Below are 23,882 nucleotides of genomic sequence, written 5' to 3' on the forward strand. Positions count from 1 at the left end.
ATTCATCTGTGGAGTTCCAGGAGGCCTTAGATTTACCACTGTGTTACATCACGTTTTCTTTTAACAAACACTCAGTAAGTGTTTAGACACTAATTGTTGAAGTTTTGAAAGTGTAATTCTCTCAACATTAAATATATTGTTTTTGTACTGTTTTCAATTGAATATATTTCAGGAGGGATTAGCAAATGTATGTTAGTAAATCAGATGTCATGTGATAATTTTATCACTATCTGATTTATTTATTTTTTATACGGCATGCCAACCTTTTTGGAATCATTGTTGTATCTGCAAACTGGCTACGACTTTCTAGAGAAGTACAACTGTGAATTAGTGTTTATCTTTTAAAGACTGGGATATAATGTCCTGGGGCTCAGCTTTGCTCAGATGTTACGTTCATCATAACGCCGTTACCCTGTAGAATCATTATTCTACCCACTGAGCCAGACCATCATCCCGCAGGCCTCCCTGTAGGCGCTAAAATGTTCATTCTCTGGTTCAGACTCTGCTTACTCCTCAAATTCAAAGCCAAAAAACACAGCAGACCTTACATGCAGTTTCTCCACAACAACTGTGACTTGGATAAGAAGCTGAGTTAGGAACGCAGTAAAAATAGCGGCTCTACTTTCTGCCTCTAACCATGAAAAGGAATGCTGCTGCTTTTCAAACGCTTGAGTCAATGTCCAAAGTGTGTGGAAGATTTGTGTTGTCAAGCTCTGAAAAATACGTCACAGTATAGGCTTACATAAGCTAAATCCTCATGGATGTTGTCCTTCAATGAAAACACAGGATGTGTTTTTCATGTTTATCAAGCTCAGTGAGATGTAGGTGAAGGTGCAGGCAGGTGGGTGACTTCAGGGCTTCAAGCTTTCAAACAGTAACACACCTGACGGTCCTTCTCAGACAGACTGAGCCTGACCACTGCTAACCCTGTTAGCCTAGCCTAGTCACCCTCAGAGCTTACCCCCCCCCACGTACTGAACCGAGATATAGCCAGTTGGTGCTTTAGTTGCATGTAATATGCTGTTACAGGAACATTTTGAGCACAGAGAAACCCATGGGAATATCATTAGTTCAGAATTTACTTGGTCATAAACCGAAGTACCAAAGACTTTGGTGGTGGTGCTAGATGAAAAGTGTCAACCAAAGTGGTGAACTGACAGACTGATTGATGTACATTGCCATCTCCAGAACCATGCCTCTAGAATGGATAAAAAAATGAGCATATAGGGTTTTACTGCCTTCATTCTGGCAAAGGGATGCATGCTGGGTAGACAAGGCCATCTGATGGCCACAGGCATTGAATCAACTCATCATACCTGGTTAAAATCTCCAGGTCATTTATCATTTGCCTACAACCCTTATAATATACAGTTGCAAAAGCAAGAACTATGTACACAATGAACTTAGGGCATGATACAAAACTTGGAGCAGCAGATGTGGACACCTGAACTTTACACCCATATGTGACTATAGATATTGTGAAACAAAACCATGGGAATTAATCTTTTGATATAGCAGCCCCTCCACTCTTCTTGTTTTAGGCTTTCCACCAGATTTTGGAAACAGGCTGCTGGGATTTTCAGCCATAAGAGCATTAAGGCTTGGAAATGCTTCAAAACAAACTGGTTCATACAACGTATTGTTTGACCACATGAGAAATAAAACATTTTTATAGCTGTTCCAAATAGTCACATTGACAGGCAGGCTGAAAAGTAGGCAATCATAGAGAGAGGCAAGATGCAATAATTGTTCAAATGGAGATAATGCTGCACAGTTAAGACATACTGAAACCTTTAGTACGGTCGGCCACTGATGTTGTGCGATAAAGTCTGGTTCACAGTCTGTGTTCCAGTTCATCCCAAAGGTATAGGATGGAGGTCAGGACTCTGTGCAGTGTCAAGTTCTTCCAAACCAAACTGCGAAAACTATTTTATAATGGACCCGGCTTTACGCACAGGGGTAAAACACAAACTGTTGACACAAAGATGGAGTAAAATTATCACCTCAAGTATTATTTTATGTTGTAGCATAAACATTGTTCTACATTGGAACTAGCCCCAGATCAAAAGTGCAAAGATCAGACAGTGTAGGATACAGGCAGGTCAACAGGAGCTTGATAGCAGCAGCAGAGATTGATTTTAAAAGCCTCCAGTTTTAATTTGTACTTCAGTTGTGGTTTTTCTAATGTCATAGGTTCAATGACAGATCCTCAGAAAAAGCTCATTTAGCCAGTGTGCTTTCATGATTTCACTCAATCATTGTCATTTACAGCCATTTATGATGTCATGAGTGTTGGTAGACACACACATGTAGAAGCAGGTTTACTTCCAGATACCGGTAGAGCTGATTTACAGCATAGCATTAGGGAAATACTGGAAAGTTCTGATTTTTATACAGAGAACACAACCAATAACACATGTACAACTCAGTATGAGCTATAATGAAGTGTTGGCTGTGATGAAGCAGTGCTACAGTTTGTCTGAGGCAGTATTATGTAACTTCAGTACAATATATAGCTCAAAGCCAGACAGAGCTGTCTTCTAAAAGGTTCTCTTTTGGTGTGAAAACCCAAGATCTGAATTTGAGCACAGCTTTGGTTATGACATGATGCTGACTCTGCTACATAGCACTATTAAGAATGTCCCCTGCATTTTTGAGTCAGTATTTTTGTTTGGTGGTGCATTTGTCTGGATAGCTAAATCCAAATATAGATGACATGACATCACAAAGAGATATTTCCAGCTAGTAGGACTGTAATAGAAGACCTATTTTCAGCTATCTAAACAGTGATATAAACATGAGAAATCTGCATCAGTTCCTTAGAATCAAAAAAGAAAAAAAATGTATCTAATGTCAAGAATTAGTTCAATAGGATCAAATTGTTGTGCAGTGTCACTTAATATGAAGAGACAAAAAAGCAGACTCTACTTTCCTCTCTGATGACACTCATTATTCTCTGTGTTGGAATTTAAAATTAAGGCTTCTAAAAAATGCATTGCTTTTTAACAGCATAATTACGAGTGGGTACATCAAATGGGGGAACAGCCATCCATCAGTACAAACAAGCACTTAGCTCTGTCTAGGGCCTCAGGTTGTTGATTAACTCGCCTTCCACATGAATTACTGATAATTACGTGACCTATGCTCACTGCCTCAATGGTTCAGAGTTCTCCTTGTCTGTGTTTATGGTTTGAACTAGTACAGTGTGCTGCCATACGGGAAAAGTACATCTGGCAAAGTAAAGCTTACTGTTATGAAGAGACTTTGATATACAGCCTTATCTCTGGGACTGTTATCGGAGGATTAAATTAGGTTTTTTGGCAGCCCAATTGTGTTTATTTGTTGCTAAATGTAATTGTGCTTATATTTGTTTGACACTGTATAATTCATACAATTCAGTTTGATATTCAGAGTCTATTTCTTCCAGCATTCATGATATTTGTGTCAATGACCATGGAATCCTGTGCTACTTTACATTTTACTTTACAGAGTTGAGTGTGATGGATGTGGGATATGAAGGCATAAAGCCATGTTTGGGAAAATATATGATGACTGGATGATAAAAACTCATATACATAACAAGACTAAGATCCAGGTTATGCTAGAAAATAACTAGTTTGTATTTGTTGTCTGACCACAATCAAAAGTGTTCTGAATGGCCACACTCAAGGGATAGAGATAAGATTGCACATTTTCATACAGTCTCTCCTGGAAGGCATTTGTAGTGTTGCAGGCGATTGCAAACATGAGAAGCTCTGCACAGCCTGCCAATCACAGCGTTAAATGGGAAGTGAAAGCTGTTCGGCTATCTGACAAGCACTTTCGGCGGCGTATACTGGTGTACTGTATAGCCATGCTAGCAGCTATGTGAGGCTGTACTTAGGAACAGAGATGCTATGAACAAAATGGTAACCTACCTTGCTAACAGTGATACTGTTTACATGCTGATGCTACAGGTAATGTTATTCACAATCTTATTTTGGTGTGTTAGCACTGTGTTAGTCTAATATTTGCTAATTAGCAGTAAACCAAAAATACAGCTGAGGTTGATGGGAATATTTTACAGGTATTTGGTCATAAACCAAAGTACTGGACAAAAAGAAATTTTGCTGTAATGTTTGTCCTTGATAAAAAGTCAGAGTATCACCGGAGTAATTACAATTCATGCTGGAAAGAACATGTTCTTAAGATGTTTCAGTTTCTGGATCAAAGTGTTGGACCAACTGATCTGCCATCTGCAGAGCCACAATACTAGCTTGGGTAAATCACTCATCCGCAGCAGTTGCACATGGGCAGATAAATATTCCTAAACAATTGTTGAATTGACTCTATTCTGGGACACTAAGCTTCACTGAAACCCAAACTAATGAAATTCCTTCAGGGTTAATGGCTCTTTAAAGCCAGGTGACATCTGTAATTGCATCGTTATTCAATGTTCTTAACAGCCCGAATGAAATTTCCTCTTCTTGGTCACGCATGATGTGGCACTCTGCCTGCAGTTGGTCCACCAATCATGTGATATAAAATGGACACACTATGTTACCCAGTTTGTTGGGTTAGGTCATGCAAATATTTGACAAAATATCTGTATCACTTATATCTGTCACAACAGTTATATCAGTACTGTATTTCGGTCAGCTCCTCTGGGCATTGTCTGTAAGACAGTTCTTTTTACAATACTGTATGGAAGGCGCCACATTCTGTCATGAAATATTGATTGTGGATGCTGATGTTTCCGCCCATGCATCACTCTGTGTCACTCTGCAGTAGATACAGTACCTCATTGCCATCAATGTCTTTGCATCAATTTCAGTGGTCGTTTGATATAACCTTTTTTTATTTGTTGAACAGTGATGCGGGCACTGTGTAGAACTGCTAAAGAAAATACATAAAGTATTATTATATTCATAATATTCATCCTTGTATTTCACATTAATGTTTCTGATAATAAATTTCAGGTTCAGTGAGATGTTGGTGAAGTTATAAAAGTTTTTCATCAGAGAGTGAGTGAGAAAATGTACCCTGAAAAAAACCTTGAATCCATCATTTTGCAGTTGGTGGTTTTGGCTAAAATGTCAAACATTTTCAAGATCACAAAAACATGTGTCAAGGAGCTGGTTTACACCTTAAAACAAAATGTAAAGCAACAGTACTCACTTTCACTGAAGCATTTGACTGAACATGTGTTGCTGCCTGATCAAGTGGAAGCAGTGAGCTGATTCCCAGCATCCTGCTGTCTTCAGAAAGCAGCAGTGGACGACAGGACTGCAGGGTTAGAGTCACACGTCTGTGTCCTGACTGATGGCCACACTCAGGAGACCTGTAGTCAGTGCTTCACTGCACTGCCCCATCTGTGGCTGGGTGTTTGGTACAGATGTACAGGGCTGATACTGGCCTGTAATTAAAACTCTCTTAGTTATTCATTTGTGTGGTTGTTTAGTTATGTTTATTTTAATTAGTTACTCATTTAGGCCTAGACTTTTTCTACCAATGAACATTTGTGGTTGTGTTGGAGGAGTGGCACTCTCAGTTGAAGGAGTAGTCTGACATTTTGGAAAATATGCTTGCTTGCTATCAGACTAGCTCTCCCAGACTAGCTCTCCCAAATATATATATATATACTGTACCGTTGAGCAACTCCAACGCTTTGTATTTGCACATTATATTCTTTATATATTGACTGTACCCAATTTGTATCCATTATATGTATTGAACTTTTATATAAATAGACTTGTGGGGACATCCGATAGCCTAATGGTTAGTTAAGTTCCAGTAGTCCAGGGTCTCAGTGGAGTGTTTCAGTGTCACATGAACTGTTTCCATGTGAACATCAACATTTCTCAAACCCTAGTGTTTGATGGTTTGACGTGTTAAACAGATTCATTAGTAAACAAGCTACGAAACAGATTTCACCTCTGAATGTTGTTAGCTTTTCATCTGAAACATGGCTCATTTGGCCTCATGGTGAGAGCAGCAGCAGAGCCTGGCATGAGCCAGGCCAGCAGAGAATAGATCAGAAGTCCTGCTGCTCAGTTGCTAAACACACCCTTTCAGTAATTGTCTGCAGACTCAGCAATGCAAACCTGCTTAGCGTAGTTCTGTTTATTTTTGCCAACCATTCACCTTTTGGTAATTAAAATGGCAATGACTTCCCCTTGCAGAGAGGATTTCAATGACTGCTCTGATCCGACACATGTAACAGTCAATGGCCAGCATTTCCACCACAACTGCAAAATTGTAAGCTTTGTCACATACGTAATACTGATCTACTGTGCTTGATATGTAAATCTGGGGCAGAGCGGCTGGGCCACGACAGTGCAGTGAAATCACCCCAAAACGATAACAAACCCCTCCTCCTGGCAAAGAGGGTACAAATTTACACCCAGATTACTGATTGCTGAGGGAGAAGGTTTTCACTATCTTATTAGCCTCACCTACATCCCTCTAAGAGGCCCCTAGTTCCCCCTGTACTGTTCCAACAGTGGACCTGGTGGTATTGCAGGCTGCGTATGAGATGACAAACTTCTAATTAAGTGACAGCCTTATATTTGAGCTGCTCACAGTGTAAGATAAAGGCTCAGTAGACACAAAAGACAGATTGTGCTGCATTGCCACAGGTCAGCGTCTGACTGACTGCCAGCCAGTTAGAGCATAGAAAAGGCCATGGTGGTGCATTAAAGGACTCTTCCATCACAATTTACTTGGTTTTTCCTCCTTTCCTGAATTGCGCTCTACTGTTTTGCATCACATTGAATTGTTTTCCAGTCGCAATCATTTTATGATGTAATTGTTAATATACAGCTTACTTACTGGAAAACTCTTTCGATGCCAGTCCTAATTTTGTTATTCTATTATGGTGGCCAGATATAAGACTGATGTGAAAATCTGGGAGCTTGAGAGTATTAAATCTTTTCCCTTTTTTCTCTAATTCTGTCTTCTTATTTGAAAAAGAAAGCTTTCATTATGTGAAATCACACAGTTTTCTGATATAAGTGAAGAGATTATTAGCTGTAGGTTAAAGGTTTTATTTTCTACAGGAAAAAACACAAAATAAAAAAGGCAGCAGACCATCTGGCCTTGCTGGCATGCTGCATGTTGCATAGCATCCAGGCTCGGAAAAATGTGTAGCGAAGTAGATTTTACTGTATACTGTATATTTTTTATTGTATATTTTACTGTATATTTTATTGAAACTGTATCTGCTGATGCGTAGTAGGGTTAGGTGCCGGTGCAATATAAATTACGGCTACAATGCAAAATTGCTTTCATTATCGATTAATCTGCTAATTATTTTCTCCATTAATCTATTAATTGTTTGTTAAATATTAGGGAAAAATCACATTCACAGTCATTATTTCCTAAAGCCCAATGTGACATCTTTGTTAACGTTAAAGACAGCAAATCCTTTTTTTTTTTTTTGAAAAATTACTCAAATAATTGATTGTCAAAATATTTTTCAATTAATATCAGTTCATTTTCTGTTGATCACCTAATCAATTAAGTAACTTATCATTTCAGCTTGTATATGCTGTATATCGTGAGAGGATTTAAATTTGTCAGCTGTCAGAGTTTTTGCCATACTGTTTAAGCTGTGGTATTTATCCCGTTAATATCTCTTTAGTATATCGGTTATATGAGGCTTTGAGTAGGACTGCTTTATGGTAATATTGGATTTTTGCATACATGTAATGTACAGTACATTGATTTTTCAAGTGTTTAATTTGCTATATCAGCCAAAATTATACACTCCTGTCTGGTTATACTTTATCCATCAACAGTTTCTTCTTTGTTTCTAAGGTAATTTACATTATCATGAGAGATGGATGTATGGATAGATAGATAGATAGACAGATAGATAGATGGAGAGAGAGAGAGATAATGTGTATTTCATATTGTGATATAAAAACATGTATACTGTGATAGAGGATTTTATCCATAAAATACACTCCTAGTGGCAGTTTGGCTGAAGATGTTGAAAAGCTGCTTATTGAGGATGACCTGTAGCAGTATGTGATAAAACAGTAAGCATTCTAGACAGTGACAGCATCACTGTAAATAATGCTGTATGCAACTATCATTCCTGCCGGTCTTTGAACAGTTGAGCTGTTGGCAGAAACAGTGGAGTAAATGGTCTCAGCCATGCCTGGCCATGTGTTCAGCTGTCTAGCACACATGGGACTTTGTTTTCTGGCCAAAGCCTCCGGTACCGGTCAGCACAAGTGGCATTTGCCATTTTTCTGCGAATAGAGATGGTGTAGAAACCCTCACCCATCTGGCAAAAACCAATGCTGTGCTTATTGGGCTGTGGAGCACACCCAGGGAGAAAGGATGTAACCAGGTAGTAACAAAATTACACAGATCTTCCTGCACCATTATTGTTCACAGCATATTTAGGCTATGTGTACTACATTGTAAAAATCATTCCTTCTGCTTTTAAAGGCATGCTGGCTTTTTTCAGAGCATAAGTAGTACATTTGCAATCTAATGAAGGCCTTTTGAAAGCTGAAAGATCTGGTGAATGGTTTTAATTGTTTAAAATGGTAAATCAGCCAATCCCAGGCCAACAAACCCTCACTCATGAACAGAGTGGAAAGAAATGGAAAGGACAACTACCAGAGCCTTTTTGGTCACATCACGAGACCTGGATAAAATATCTAAATGCACAGCTTTAAGCTTCTCTCTATTTACTCTAGCTGCTGTCGAAGGAATAAGAGCTGCTCATTCTTGCCTGATTATAAAAAGAAATGTGTTTGGGCATCAATAAAACACTATTAACTACATAAAGTATCTCATTACAGCATTAATGTAGAAGGAACGTGTAGAGGACAAATCGTTCTGCAGTTTTATCAGAGTTTCTGCAGCAAAAATCTTAACTCATTACATAAGGAAAAAGTGGCAATTGTTGCAATCAGTCGTGAGGCTTTTAGGATATCCATGTACTTTGATATTTTCTCACCATCTGTATTTATAATGCAAAAAGACATGCCTCTTATATCAGACAGACTAGATTACTGATGATGCAGCAATTTGTCATGTATGCTCTCTCACAAACATGCAGCTATCTGAAATACGATGTATTTCACATTTCTATGGCTGAAATGATTGGTATCAACAGAAAATTATTCATGACATATTCAAATTGTCGAATAATTGTTGCCAAGTATTCTCTGGTTTCAGATTTGCTGCTTCTCTTTGTTTTATATCATTGTAAACTGACTATCTTTGGATTTGGGACTGTTGGTTGGGCAAAGCATCACCTTGGACTCTAGGAAACTGTGATGGGTATAATGGGTATTTTTCACAATTTTTTAAAAATAAGCAAACAGTTTAATGAGACAGCAATCGTCAGATTAATCAATGAAGGATATATTTTTGACAATATAGTAACTTTAACAACATAAATTAATTTAAGAATTTAAATGATTTTATTTGCTCAATTTGTGAAAAATATTTAATTTAAATATAATAGGAATCTGTAAATTATTTACTTTTTTTTTGATAGACCAATAGAGGATTAATTATATCAATGTAAATACACGTTATACAGAATTTAAAATTTCTGATACTGGATGTCTTTCTCTTTAGTGAGGGAAATGAGCAGAGATATGCAATACAGGCTGTTGAATACTTGCTAAACTCAAGAACAGTGTATCCCTGATCTCAAGACCTTCACTGCTTAATATTTACTTTCAAGATGGAATCATCTGTAAAGTCATATAACTGAATTTTATTCTCAAAATGCATATGATGGCATTTTGCATTAAGGTCATGATGCTGCATACAGATAACTTTCAGTAATGGTTTGTGTGTGTGTCTGTTCATTTTTTTTTTTTTTTTTTAGTCAGAGGAATGAGGATTGTTGATCTCCCAGCCTTGTTATTCCCACTAAGCATTGCCTTGGGCACCTTCATTTGCATTAAGTGCAGTTGTTTTAACAAAGGCCCGTTTGTGTGAAGACCAACGCACAAGCTCATGGAAAGTGCTCCAAGTCACTCTTGATTTACTTGAATTGTTTTGAAGTTATTGTCTCCAAATTATGTTTATGAGTCCATTGTCTGGGTTTGAGGGCTGATCAGGCTTGACTTAGCATTGTACTTTTCTTAGGAAATTACCTTGAATGTGGGTTCACAGAGCCATGGGTGATTTTTCTCTTGGAACAAATAAAGCCTCTCACCACCACTCATTCTTTCCTCATGTATAAATGAGCACGCAGCTACTTTATTTAACAGCCAGCCACACAGAATGGTGAAAGTGTTAATCCAACCTGGAAAAAACACCATAACAAATGAAATAAGTCATTTGTGTGTATATTATTGCTGAGGAGTTCAAATGTAATTGGATTTAACTTTGCCAGAGCATTATTGGGGGTGTTATCCACAGATTTTCTCAAATGAGAACAATCATACTCGGTTATGTTAAACACATGAAATCAATAAAGGCTTTCATGCTCAACGCTCTAATTTCTTGTATTTAGAAATTTATTTTTATTAATTTATTTTATTATGTATGGCTGATTCAGGATTTTTGTGGCTGATACCGATATTAACACTTGACTGTAAAAAATGTGATAACAATAAATCTACTGCTATTGTATTTTTTTTAACATAAACAAAATGTAAACAATCATTTCACGGTTCCTTTTTTTAGAGAATTGTGACCGTGATAAAAACGTAGTGGGACATTTTACAGTGTAAAAATCACTTGTCAGCACTCTCTGGTGGACAAACTATGTAAAGGTGACACTTCTAAATTCTATTAAACCTAGTTTGGCATTTTGTACTGCAGTTTGTTGTTACTTATCAACAGATATTATTGTATACAGATACAAACATAAGTGCAAGAAGCTAATATTGGCGCCCGGCTGTTTCATTGGTCTAGCTCTAGTTCCATTTATGAAACAAGGCTGTTCCAAGCCTTTTTGGAGCCCTTTGCAGATACTATCCTCTCACCACACTTATCCTCTGAGTGTCCCTTTTTGGCTGGCAGCCTTATAAATGCGAATGTCTGTGACTGACTGAAGGATAAAGTTACACCATTGGTCAGCTGAATGCCACGTGACTGAGTGCTGAGGTAACACCACTGGTCGGCCGGCTGAGTGTTGGAGTTTTCCCAATAGGCCATTGCTCTTTAAAAATTAATCTGCGCAAAAGGTTTCTATTGTGTCATCAGGGGGGCGCACGGGGAGGCGTCCACAGCCAGCGTTGTCAATGTAGCACCTTTGTCACATGGTTTGCTGACTTTACACCCCCCTTTAGCGGCTTTTCTTCACAAAAGCACGTAGCGACAAGTCTAGCAACTTTTTGGACAAATCTTAACTACCTTCTGTAGAAGAGAGTCGCTAGTATTGCCCCACAAGTGCGATAGGCTTTCCCTCCACAGGCACACCTGTCATGCAAATGATGTGAATGAGCTTCTAACGTTCCCTCTGAGGGATAATTTTACAAGTAAATATAATGAAAAGACAGCACAGCTGTTGTCTTTAACTTGTTTGTATGGTGATTCTTGTCAGACAACGTCGTGGTTATAAAATCAGGATTTTAACAGTGCAGAAAAGCAGCTTGGAAATGACTGGGAAGTGACTGCTGGTTAACATGTAGTCTTAATGGGCCACGTTTCAGTAACTATTTCATACTTGTTCCTTGTTGACAACTAAAACAGAAAAACATGTAAATGAGAATAGCTTTATTGGGAATTCAGCTGCATTAAATAGTGTATAAGTGAGCACAGAGAGTAAGAGAGAAGTCTTGTGAGTTTGTTATAACTGTGTAGTGTCACACAGTTTAATTTGTTGCACAGAAACATAATGCAACAAAAATCCATGGCAATTTAACTAACAACTAACTACAACAATTATATCATGATAAATGGACTATGGTCCCATTTACACTTCATTTCAAGTGTCTCTTACAGATTAAATCCAGGTGTGCTTTAGTACACTTTGGTTAATACTTTACCTGACACTTTACCTGATAACTGACAAAAATACAGTTTAGCAATTTGCTAACAATAACAGTTAAGCAAGCTAACTAACAACTAGTCATAAACTAACACGGACACATGGATGAATTTCATGGATAAACTAAAAGCAAGATAAAAGACTTCATGGGCACTCAGCTAGGGAGCTATGTTGGCCTGGGATCACCCATAGATATCATCCCATGGTTGCACTGATCAGGGATCAAATAAACACCACAATAGCACTCCCTTCCTTCTGAAGGACTGTATGTGTTGAAAATAGAAAATTTCACATGTTAATAAAAAATATGTAACATCTGACGTGACCAGATGCCAGTTTCCACTCTTCAACACTGCTCTGCACAACATGGCAAACATGTTGTACAGAGTGGAGAATTTGATACTATATGAACAGTCTAGACGGCTCTGAACTGTAGCTGACTCAGGGTGCTTCCCACATGCTAAATACCTGTAGCAGAGTTACAGAAAGCAGACTGATAGATGGGAGAACCTGCAGGAAGTCAAGTGTGGAATCACCACAACATTTTGGACATCATCTGTCATGACTGCAATCCAAAAAGCAAATACACACAGAGCTCCAGTCATATTTGGCTTGATGTTGTGTTGCATTACATGAAAATGCTTTCTGGGTCTGTATTTTGTACACTGTTGTATTGATTTTGTTTTCTCTTCTGCCCCTTTCAGCTCAGGGATATGTGTGTGCAAGACAGGAGTGTATGGACCTAAGTGTGATGAGTGCCATCCAGGTTTCTTCCACTTCAGCAGTACTGGCTGCCGGCCATGCCAGTGTCACAGCCACACCAGCTACTGCCATCCACAGTCCGGTGAGTCAGCTGAGGACAAATGAAATGCGGGGGTTGGACTGATGCACAGTAGCATTTTGATAATTTAATCGGCTGCTCACACTTATTAGAAAACAATATTTGGAACAGTCAGTGTTTTTCAACTCAGATACAGTGACTTTTTTTGCAATGTTTTGTATTGTGGGTTGCAGTGTATTTAACTATTTTTTTTACTACTAATCTTCACAAACAGCATAATGCCACATTGAGTTTTAAGCTAAATTTATCTCCTCATTTTAGGTTTACAGTCACCCAAACCAAGCTTTAATTTTTGTTTTATACCAACACTTTTTTAGTATCTGGGATTGACAGTTTCAATAAAGGAGATGCACGGTTTAAATCCAGGGAGACCACCCCCAAAGTTAGCGGTGAAAATTAATTAAGTACATTTACTCAATACAGTAGTACAGTTTATAGGTACTTAATTACCTATAATTACTGTAATATTTTCATTTTATGCTACTTTATACTGTACTTAATTGCATTTTAGAGGGCAATATCGTACTTTTTACTCTAGTACATTTATTTGACAGTTATAGAGACTAATTACTTTGTACCTTGAGACTTTCGAGTAAAAAATGTGATCAGTTAATAAAATGTGATGCATGTTATGTTATATGTTAAACTCCCCAGTAGTATATAAGTACTTTAAATTAGCTCCATACTGCCAACATGTTAATGCATTAATAATTAAAGTCCAATAATGTAAAACATATATTACTGAATATGACACTCCAAAAGGGGTCATTTGCATAATGAGTACTTTTACTTTTGACACTTTAAATATCATACTTCATTACTTTTAAGTAAGTATAATTTAGAATATAAGACTTCTACTCCTAATTTAGTATTTAAACATCATGGCATTGTTACTTTTATTTAAGTAAAAGATCTAAATACTTCTACCACCACTGTACAAAATGAAAGACCTTGACTATTGTATGTAAAAGCCCCCCTGACAATGTTGTTTTTGGACAGGAGTAGTTTGGGTGGTAGGTCAGACTGACCATTAAGCAACGGTTGCTGGTTTGATCCCCAGCTCCCCATGTCTACATGTCAGTGTGTCCTTGACCCAGACACTGAACCCCAAAACACTCCTGATTTGTCTTTTGGCAGAAGCAGCTGTATCTGTTCATTTCAGCAGTTCCTTTGCAAATGGACTCTGAATAAGAAAGCAGAAGCTTAACGGTTCAGTCTATGCCAATTAAATGCTCATTAAATCTCCATAAATTTAGCTCTTGGGCTATGTGCAGGTTAACAACCTTGGTATTATACACCCTGGGATTATGTGGTGTGTTTAACTGAAGACTCTGGCAGTACACAAACCATTCAGTTTCTCAAAAGTAAATATTAACTGTGTAACAACAACAGGAGTATAATATTCAGTTGGTAAGAAGGACTCAGAAAGTTGCTAAATCAGAAGCAAACATAAAAAACATAAAGTGTTAAAATGTAAAATACCACAAATACAGTTTGTAGTCTGATTTGTGTGTGTTTAAGGCAGATTTACCCTCTTCTGTGTACTATAACAAATAAAGGAGGGTTGCTGCTTACCTCCCAGCAGTAAGGCTTAAAGACTTAAAAACCTCCAGCTAGTGATAGGCATGAAAAGGAGGAAAGGTGGAGGGGACATGGTGGTGGTGGTGGTGGTGGGGGGGGGGGGGGGGGGTAGTTGTAGAGGCCATATGTCTTGTTATTATAATGCAGAGGCAGATGGAGTGCTGTAGCCTTGCCTGGACTCAGTGTTCACAGTGCTGTGGATTAACATAGTTCAGGTTTGACAGCTCCCGTTAAAGACTAACCCTGGCCTCTCCCCAGGGCCCCTTATACAACACATTGTGAAAATGCAAATTATACAGTATTCCAAACATTGTGGATCACAGATAAACATGACAGGGACTCATTATTCCCAACAGGACAGAGGCAGATTGTCCCTGCACTAAACTGTTTTTTAAAACTGAAATAATATCTAAAGATTGAAGAAAAGGATGCAGAGACAAATGAAGATTTTCAGTTTATCATCAAGAACATTCTACACAAGAACACAAGTTCCTTATTTAATATTCATCTGTGAACTTTGAGGGCACATATTTATAACCTGCTCTACAAGAAGTTGGCGTTGGGAATGCATTCAATCCACATTGTTTCAATTTTGGATAATAACTAAAAACTTAAATTTTGGTATAATTTCACCCAGAAAACCCATACTTTATCAACAAATGGTGCTTGATAGCTGTTATCTCTCATCACTGGTCCACAATTTGATGTAGGGAAGCACTCCTTTCTAAGGTAAACAGACTACGGTAAACCTCTTCAACCAACAATTTAACCTGCAGTGATGTGCTGCAGTGACCCTCAGTCAATTTTCAGCAGCAGATTTCACTTATTAGTAGCTCCCCTGCTGACAGTAGGTTAATTCATGGTTGGAAGAGGAACCTGACTAATAGCTGATAGCTGAAACCACTGTTAAACAAAAATATAGCAAGCTAGGCAGGCCTTAGACAGGTTTAGTCTTGTCTAAATAACCTCTACCTGTCTAACTCAACCACATACAGTATTTTCATCATGAGTTGGCCTTATTTGAAAATCTGGTCCACTCAGTATAAATATCCCCTGACATTATGGATATAATGTGTTTTGATTGATCACGTTTCCTTGTACTACTAAATCAATACCTTCTTCAAAAATCCTTACCTTGAGACATGTAAGTGATAAAACACAGCAACGTGTACTGACATAAACTAAAGAGGCTAAGGTCAAGAACGCCGTCCTACATAGAGGATTTTGTACGATATGAATAAACTTCACGTGGAACAGTTACCAAATGCAACTTTGTAGTGTTTCTGGTATGAAATGGTCAAATTCGGTTGATAGAAACTGAATAACAGTCCATACTAAAAGCTATTAGCCACACCTTTCCAAACATTTCAAAACCCCATAGTAGTGGTATGATTCTGCAGTGACTAACCTAGATTAATAAAAACAATAGTGAGTGAGAGTTATATAACCAACAAATCTTCTGTGTTGAGTGAAGTAAGCAGATCAAGGAAAAACCCCTCTAATCATGTGACATTTTCTTTGTCCTCCAGGAGTGTGTCTGAACTGTGAGGGCAACACACAGGGATCCAACTGTGAGGAGTGTAAGCCTGGTTTCTACCGCAGCCCTGGAACCGCTTTCACCGAAGCCTGTGCACCGTGTCCCTGCTCTAACTCAACGTCTACTGGCACCTGTCACACTGGTCAGTCTCAGCTGCTCACCGCCACACATTACGCATTTAGCTTCTTTACCTGTCCTTGGTTTGTTGCAGTGATTAACCAGGTTTGGCCTCACTGACCTAATACACATCATTGATTCAGTGTTGCAGTGCTGTCTTAATGGTGTGCTTTTATTTGATTGTTGAACAAGGAAATTTGATTGATGTCTTAGAAAACATTTTCCACTGTCAAACTGCACTGTAGCTGTGCTAGAGATAGTTCAACATGACATGATTTCTTCTACCTTTGGCCTTTTATCCAAGGTAATTAGAGAAATGCAGTCGAGGTAGATTAGATGAAAAGGAGGGAAGCCAACACATTGCACCATGTTTGCTGTGTGCGAGACAACACAATACAAGTGGTTAGTGCACAGAGCACTACATGTGGGCAAGCAGCCAAGAAAAAAGAAGTGGGTAACCAAATAAATATATATATTTTAAAAAAGTAGCACCTGGTGTTTGTCAGTGTTTGACATAAAACCTATAAATATTTGAATATATTTGAATCACAATAGCAATATTGGTTAAAACAAATATCATAATTAGTTATTATCCTCAAATTACATAGCCCTACCTATAATGCAGGGCAAACAAACAATGGTCTTAATAACCACTCCAAGTACTGCCAACTGCCATTGTTTTTTTTCATCAAAATTTAGCTTGAATGTTGTTTAAGTATGAGTTTGTTTTAAGAAAAAGTGAAGAAGTGACATTTTTTAATGCTATTGTTACCTTGACTTCTCATGAATTAATAATAGTGAATAAAAGTGTCTGGTTTATGTTAAAAGTGTTTTCTATAGATTGCAAAACTTGAAATTTACTTGATGAAATCAATCAGTAAACATTCATTTGAATAAAGGGATATGTAAAGGATACATACAGTACATACAGTACATCTAGGTCGGCCTTGACTCCTACTGTACACTCACACACAGCATACTTCATGAACAACATGTTCTGTAATTACTTTTTATGCCCAGGGTTTTGTCTCTCACTACATACAGCTCCCCCTACATAAACCATTCATTATTTGTTTAAAAGTGTTTCTGCAAAATAATGTTTTGGTTGTGGTGAAAAATAATCTTAAAAATTTCCAGAACTATAAACTAGAGTGCTCTCGATCTCTTTTTTTCAGATAGTCTGCGATTAACAGTGACCTTCCTGTGTGACCCCACTTCTTTCACCTCCAGGTTGCTGCTGCCCTACTTACACAACACACCCAAAGGTCTCTATTGGGTTGAAATCTGGGTCGAACTACAGTCACTATAATATTCCTAAACCCCCTCAGTTCTGCCTGAAATTTAATTTTAAAACAGCTAAACAAACCAATTAAATTACTATGAAATTACTACCCGAGCTTAATGTGATTTAAGAAAACATTTCTCAGTACACCATCCTCCTATGTTATGTGAAGTAGGGAGGATTCTTGAATTCATGTTACTGCCTGCCACTGGCATGTCAAAACAGACATGCCAGTGCCAGTGGCAGAAACATAATGCATGCTGAATGAATTAATCAAAGCATGCATTATGTTTCTGATCTAATCTCCCAGTCTTGGTGAGAAAAATCCTACTACACTCCCTTCACTCCAAGCTTCCACCAGCTGTGTGTGAAATGCACCTCTGCACACAAATAATTGACTGAACTAGTGCTTGGTTTTAGCTAAAACCAGTCTATGAAGTCTCAAAAACAAATTATTTTGATTTACACTATGGTTTTGTTAAGCCACCCATCTCACATAAAATCTACACAACAACAATATTTCTCTGCCTGAGAAAGTTGTCATGTAACCTGCTTAATAGTGTGCTCATGTGATTGTCAGAACTATAGAAAAAAGTTAAGTCATTCTATAATTATGGGAAATCGGGTTAAAATGTTTGATTACTACTTTATCAAACAAACTATACTGGCAAGGAGACAACAAATGCATGTTGCTTTCATTACTACTCATTCAACTTTTATTATTTCATTATTATTATTTAACAGATCATTAAGTCTATGAAATATCAAAAATATCCACAAATTTGCACACAAAGTGCCCAGAGTCCAAAGCGCTGTCTTCAAATCGCTAATTTTTTTTGATCAACAAGTGGAAAAGTATTCATTTAACAGTTATATTACACAAACAAGCACACCAGTCGAGAAGCTGCAACCAGCAAATTGATAAATTAATTATTCAAATGAATCCATTATCAAAATTGTCATCATTTCATTTTCTGTTGTTTAACTAAGTAAATAATCAAGTAAGAGTTTCCTATTTTGAGAATGCACACACAGTGCATGACAGTAAGACATTTTCTGTTGTGTTGGCTTTGTACTCCAGCACATGAGATTTGAGATAAAACAATGACTATGATGCTAAAGGGGCAGTGATGTAGTATTGCACCTCCACAATGTTAGGAGACTTGCAAGTGTCCAAAACCCATAGATTTTCAATTTACAATGTTATAAACCTGAGAAAAGCAGCAAGCAAATTCTTACATTTGAGAAGCTGGAATAACTAATATTTGTCATTTTTGCTTGAAAATTGACTTAAATAATTAATGTAATATGGCCAGGAGCCATATTACGCTATGTTGTGTATATCATTCTGGCCATCAGTAGCCTTTTGTGGTTTGAGTTCAGCTGGCTCAAACATTACACCATGACACAGTGGCTTAGGTCACAGCCTACCCACGTCAAACAGCACTTTAACCCTATCTGCAAACTGCCTACTGAGGTTTTCATTCAGCACTGCATCACTGTGCTCACTCTAATCAGTTAAACCTCATCACATTCTCTCACCTTGCCCTTCCCCTTTCTGTACCAAACATCAATGGCGTTGCCATGTCCTGAAGCCCCCCAAATGGCGGTGGCCTGCATGGCAACAGCCATGTATACATATGTTTAGGCTGTCAGGTTATGTTTGCCCCTGCCAGGGTCATCAGTGGAGGTTCTGCAGTGTGGAATGGAGGGGAAGGGACATAAACCAGGCTGAGCTTAGCTGGGACAGTATGAGCACAGCCTGGCCATTCCAGCGCCAGTCTGGCAGCAACTGGCAGCATCACAATCTCAGTTAGGACAGCAATGCCATAGGAAGAGCTGTGTCAGAGAGGAAATGATCAGTAATACCACTGGACAAGAGCATAATGTCATACAGCTGCTCTTTAGTTAATGGTGTGTGAGGCTGTGGAGGATGTTTTAGACTGAACACTGGAGCTGGAGAGAGAAGTAGCCTTCGAGTAGAGGTTGCCCTGGCAACAGAAATGAGAAGATGCCACAATGCAGTATCATGGCTCCACACTGGAGGATCGATGCTTTCTGAATGTGCTGATGAGGCCTGTTGCAGTGAATGAATATCCCTCCATACTAGTACACAGAGAGGTGAAATGGACCAATGCACCAGTTCAAAATGTGGTCACACATACTAAATAATCCATGTATGATTATATCTTTACACAAAGTGGACTGGACCTCAATTTATCCTGAGGTTCATCAAATATTTTTATTCATTTTTTATTTTATTTTTTACCCTTATTGTGATTTTATTCTCTTTTTAAGTGTGTGTATGTGTCAGACAGTGCATACCTTTCCAGCAGTTACCAGGCTTCTGTATGTGTGTCATAGCAAAGTGGAGGCCAATGGGTAGACAAGCAGGTCAAGTCCTCTAGCACCATGCAGTGCTAAACAGCTCGTCTCATGTTTTTTCGTGGTTATATAACCCAGCAGGCTGGCTGCCTTTGAACCCCAGCAGAGGTTAAATCAAGCTTATCAGGAGTAGCCGGCTCAGTGCTGGAATACAACACAGTCACGTGACAGCACTAGCTATAGATCAACATCTAGGCCATTGGAAGGCAGTTATTTGTGTCTATATCATTCAACACCGAGGGCTCTGCTGTGCCGTGGGCTGGAGTCTAGAGGCAGGGCATCAGTTGGTCCACAGAGCTGCAGAGGAGGCTAGCTAACAGGATTTGTTATGTTATTGTTATGCTAGTATATACATCAGAATTGTAACAGTAGAGCCAGCCCAATAAACGTGAATGTCGATTACTGACTGACTGAGTTACAAAGTTACACCAATAGAATGCCATATGACTACATGTATGTTACCGATTTTGTCAGACGACGTTGTGCTTATAAAATCAGAATTTTAGTAGTGCAGAGCACGAGCTTGGAAATGGCTTGGAAGTGACATGGCAGTGACATGTAGTCTTAATGTGCCTATTTGCCTATTTCATACTAGTTCCTATGTCTGACAACAGAAAGAGAAAAACATTTAAAACAGCTTTATTTGGAATTTGGCTGTATTAAAATACTGTATATGCGAGCCCAGAGAGTAGGAGAGAAGCAAACAGATAAACAGTTGTACAGCCATATACTAGGTTTTGACCTAGTCTTGTTTATCCATCTCTGGGAGATTGCTTTACCTTACCATAGCCAGAGTTTCATCCGTTAGAGTATGTCCCACTGCCCCACTGGCAGTGCACTCCATCATTATTCCTTTCTCTGTAGTTGGTGAGCCCATACTGAGGCAGTCCCACCTTTTATCTAAAATCTATAGTTGAAGGCAATAGCCACCTCATATGAGGTGGCTGTTGCCTTCAACTACACATATCTTAGGGTCATGAAAACATGCAAACACCTCCACTATAATAAGTATGAAAAAATCTGAAAGGAGGAGTAGAAGTGAACTAGATGAGGTGGTTTGGGCAGCCTGTATGCCATCTTGTGGAGGTATTCTGAGTGTGCCCCTCTATGGGGAGACCCCAAAGCAGACATAGGAAATGTCTGAGGGATTATAAATCCCATCTGGCCTGGGAAAACCTCGAGGTCCCCTAGGAGGAGCTAGAGTGGCTTTGGAAAAATATATCTGGTTTACTCTAGACAGGTGCCTTAATTTCACATTCTACTTAGTGGTAAATAACAAGACTAAGAGTGTAAGGCCATGCTATTAGCTCTGTAAGGTTGTGCCTAAGATCATGCTCACAGTGACAATTGCTCATGTGCTGATGTTTAGCGGGTATAATATTTACCATGTTCAACATTTCATTTTGCACGTTGGCATGCCAATATTTACTAATTAGTACAAAACAAAGTACAAGTAAGGTTTATGGGAATTTTGTATTTTGAATTAATATTATTATTATTTATCTTTTTTTACTATTATATCTTGATCTTTTATTTTTCTTGTGCATGAGGCTGAAATTGATTTACCGTTTACATTTGTACTGTCTTACTGACACTGACATTATTACCGAACTCAGTAACTGAGTAACTGAGTACCCAGAAATTACTGAACTCAGTAATAATGACATCGCAACATGAAGCCACAGGATATCGATCAGGTACATACGGTAAAATGACAAATCACAGGATTTTGATTCAAGAACACTGTGCAAGACCAGTTTTACTACACAGGCAACTGGCAAGTGACGTTGTAACTGCACACAGTTAGGTATTTGGACAGTGACACAATTTTTGTAATTTTGCCTCTGTACACTATCACAATGGATTTGAAACAAAGTCATCAAGATGTGATTGAAGTGTAGACTTTCAGCTTTATTTCAAGGAGTTTAATAAAAATATTGCATTAACACTTCAGAATTTACAACCATTTTTATACATAGTTCCTCATTTTCAGAGGCTCGTGAGTAATTGGACAATTGACTCGCAATCAGTTTCGTGGCCAGGTGTGGCCTGTTCCCTCATTATTACATTAGAAATTAAGTAGATAAAAGGTCTGGAGTTGATTCCAAGTCTTGAATTTGCATTTGGTAGCTGTTCATGGGAACTCTCAATATGCGGTCTGAAGAGGTGTCGATGCAAATTAAGGAGGCCATTGAAGGCTGAAAAAACAGACAAATGGCAGAAACTTTAGGAGTGGCCAAATCAACAAGTTGGTACATTCTTAAAAAGAAGGAATGCACTGGCAAGCTCAGCAACACCAAAAGGCCTGGAAGACCACAGAACACAATTAAAGTGGATGATTGCAAAATTCTTTCATTGGTGAAGAAAAACCCCTTCACAACATCAAGCTAGGTCAAGAACACTCTCAAGGAGGTAGGTGTATCATCAAAGTCTACAATTAAGAGATGCCTTCAAGAATGTGAATACTCTAGGTGCAAACAACTGATAACATTCAAGAACAGAAAGGCCAGAATAGACTTTGCCAGAAAATAGCTAAAAGAGCCTGCCGAGTTTTGGAACAAGATTCTTTGGACAGATGAAACCAATATTAACTTGCACCAGAATGATGAGAAGAAAAGAATATGGAGAAGGAAAGGAATGGCTCATGATCCTTAGGGCAGAAAGACCCACAAAAAAGCAGCAGCTGAAAGTGGCTGCAGTAAAAGCCATCTCAAGGGAAGAAACTCATCATTTGGGGATGTCCATGGGTTCCAGACTTTAGGCAGTCATTGACTGCAAAGGATTTTCATCCAAGTATTAAAAATAATCCTTATATTTATAGTTAAATTGGTTTGTCCAATGAGTTTCGAGCATCTGAAAATGAGGGACTATGTTAAAAATGTCTGTATTCCTGAACTGTAAATGCAATATTTTTGTTAAACCCCTTGAATTAAAACTTTAAGTCTACACTTCAATCACATCTTGATGGCCTCATTTCAAATCCATCCATCCAATTCACTGGTATCATAAAGAGGCAAAATTACAAAAACTTGTCACTGTCCAAATACTTATGGACCTAACTGTTTTTATTCATTAAATTTTAGTTGAAAAACCCCTGACTTCATTGCAACCCTCCCACCGCTGACAGAAATGTCTGTGTTTGTGTATGTGATTTTTTTGTGACCGGCTATAATTTTGGTACGTCTCCCTCTTTACTATTTTTGTTAAACCCCTTGACTTAAAGGTGAAAGTCTACATTTCAATCACATCTCGATGGCTTAATTTCAAATCCATTTTGGTGATGTACAGAGGCAAAGTTACGAAAATTATGTCACTGTCCAAATACTAATGTACCTAACTGTATGTGGTTACAACAGTAGTTGCCAGTTGCCTGTGTAGTAAAACTGCCCCTCCACTTTGCTTGAATCAAATTCCTGTGATTTGCCATTTACCTTTGAATGGGAAGAATTTGAATTGATGCACCATCCCAGGAGTTCTGTATGCAAAGTCTTACTATTGTAAAGAATCAGCTTCAAGTAATTTTGGAAGCAAAACTGTGATCACAATTACTTTACAATTACTAATGCAGCTGGACTGCATTTACTACTTCTAGAACTACTACTACTATATACTACCTCATGTACACTTTATGACTATATGTTGAGCATTTTGTTGTTGTAATGTACAAAGTGCTGTAAAATAAAGGGAACCATTACATGAACAGTTAGTTATAAGATAAATAGGACATATGCCTTGGCATAATTGGAAGAATTTTGTAAGTTGATTTAAGACTCTACAATGTCTCTCAAAAGCTAATATCTGATGCTTGTCACTTGTCATAATTAGGCATAGTTTGCTGAGACATTTTTCCATTGGGAGGGTAGTGTACTGCCATATTGTAGTTCCTGTCTGACATGCCAGGAGGTATTGCATCATATTACCAGGGGCGGGAGGTTGCAGGAGAAAGCTGACCCTTGAAACAGCATACATGTGTTTCTAATGAAGAATGCGGGTCCTGATAAGTAACTGGGATCAAAGAGTGCATTTCCTTTTTATACGATGGGGGTGGACCCCCCAACTTTCTGGTAATATGCTGCCCCTCATTTGTTTGGAGTATAAATTTGACAGTTCTTACACATTTCCCCCTTTAAATTACAGTGGCTATTTCAAAATATATATTTGTACAAATTAATTAAAAATTAAA

At 38.2% G+C, this 23,882-nt stretch overlaps 1 protein-coding gene across 1 annotated transcript in view; it reads left to right on the top strand.

Annotated features, from left to right (window-relative positions):
* Window positions 1-23,882, top strand: part of si:ch211-158d24.2 (multiple epidermal growth factor-like domains protein 9) — a 38,462-nt gene that overhangs the window by 9,439 nt on the left and 5,141 nt on the right. Inside the window, exons 3-4 of the mRNA XM_040155058.1 lie at window positions 12,661-12,800; window positions 15,908-16,057. Of these exons, the coding sequence (XP_040010992.1) occupies window positions 12,661-12,800; window positions 15,908-16,057 (290 nt within the window). The remainder of the gene's footprint in view (window positions 1-12,660; window positions 12,801-15,907; window positions 16,058-23,882) is intronic.

This window comes from Xiphias gladius, chromosome 19 (assembly GCF_016859285.1).
Source record: "Xiphias gladius isolate SHS-SW01 ecotype Sanya breed wild chromosome 19, ASM1685928v1, whole genome shotgun sequence".
NCBI lineage: Eukaryota > Metazoa > Chordata > Actinopteri > Istiophoriformes > Xiphiidae > Xiphias > Xiphias gladius.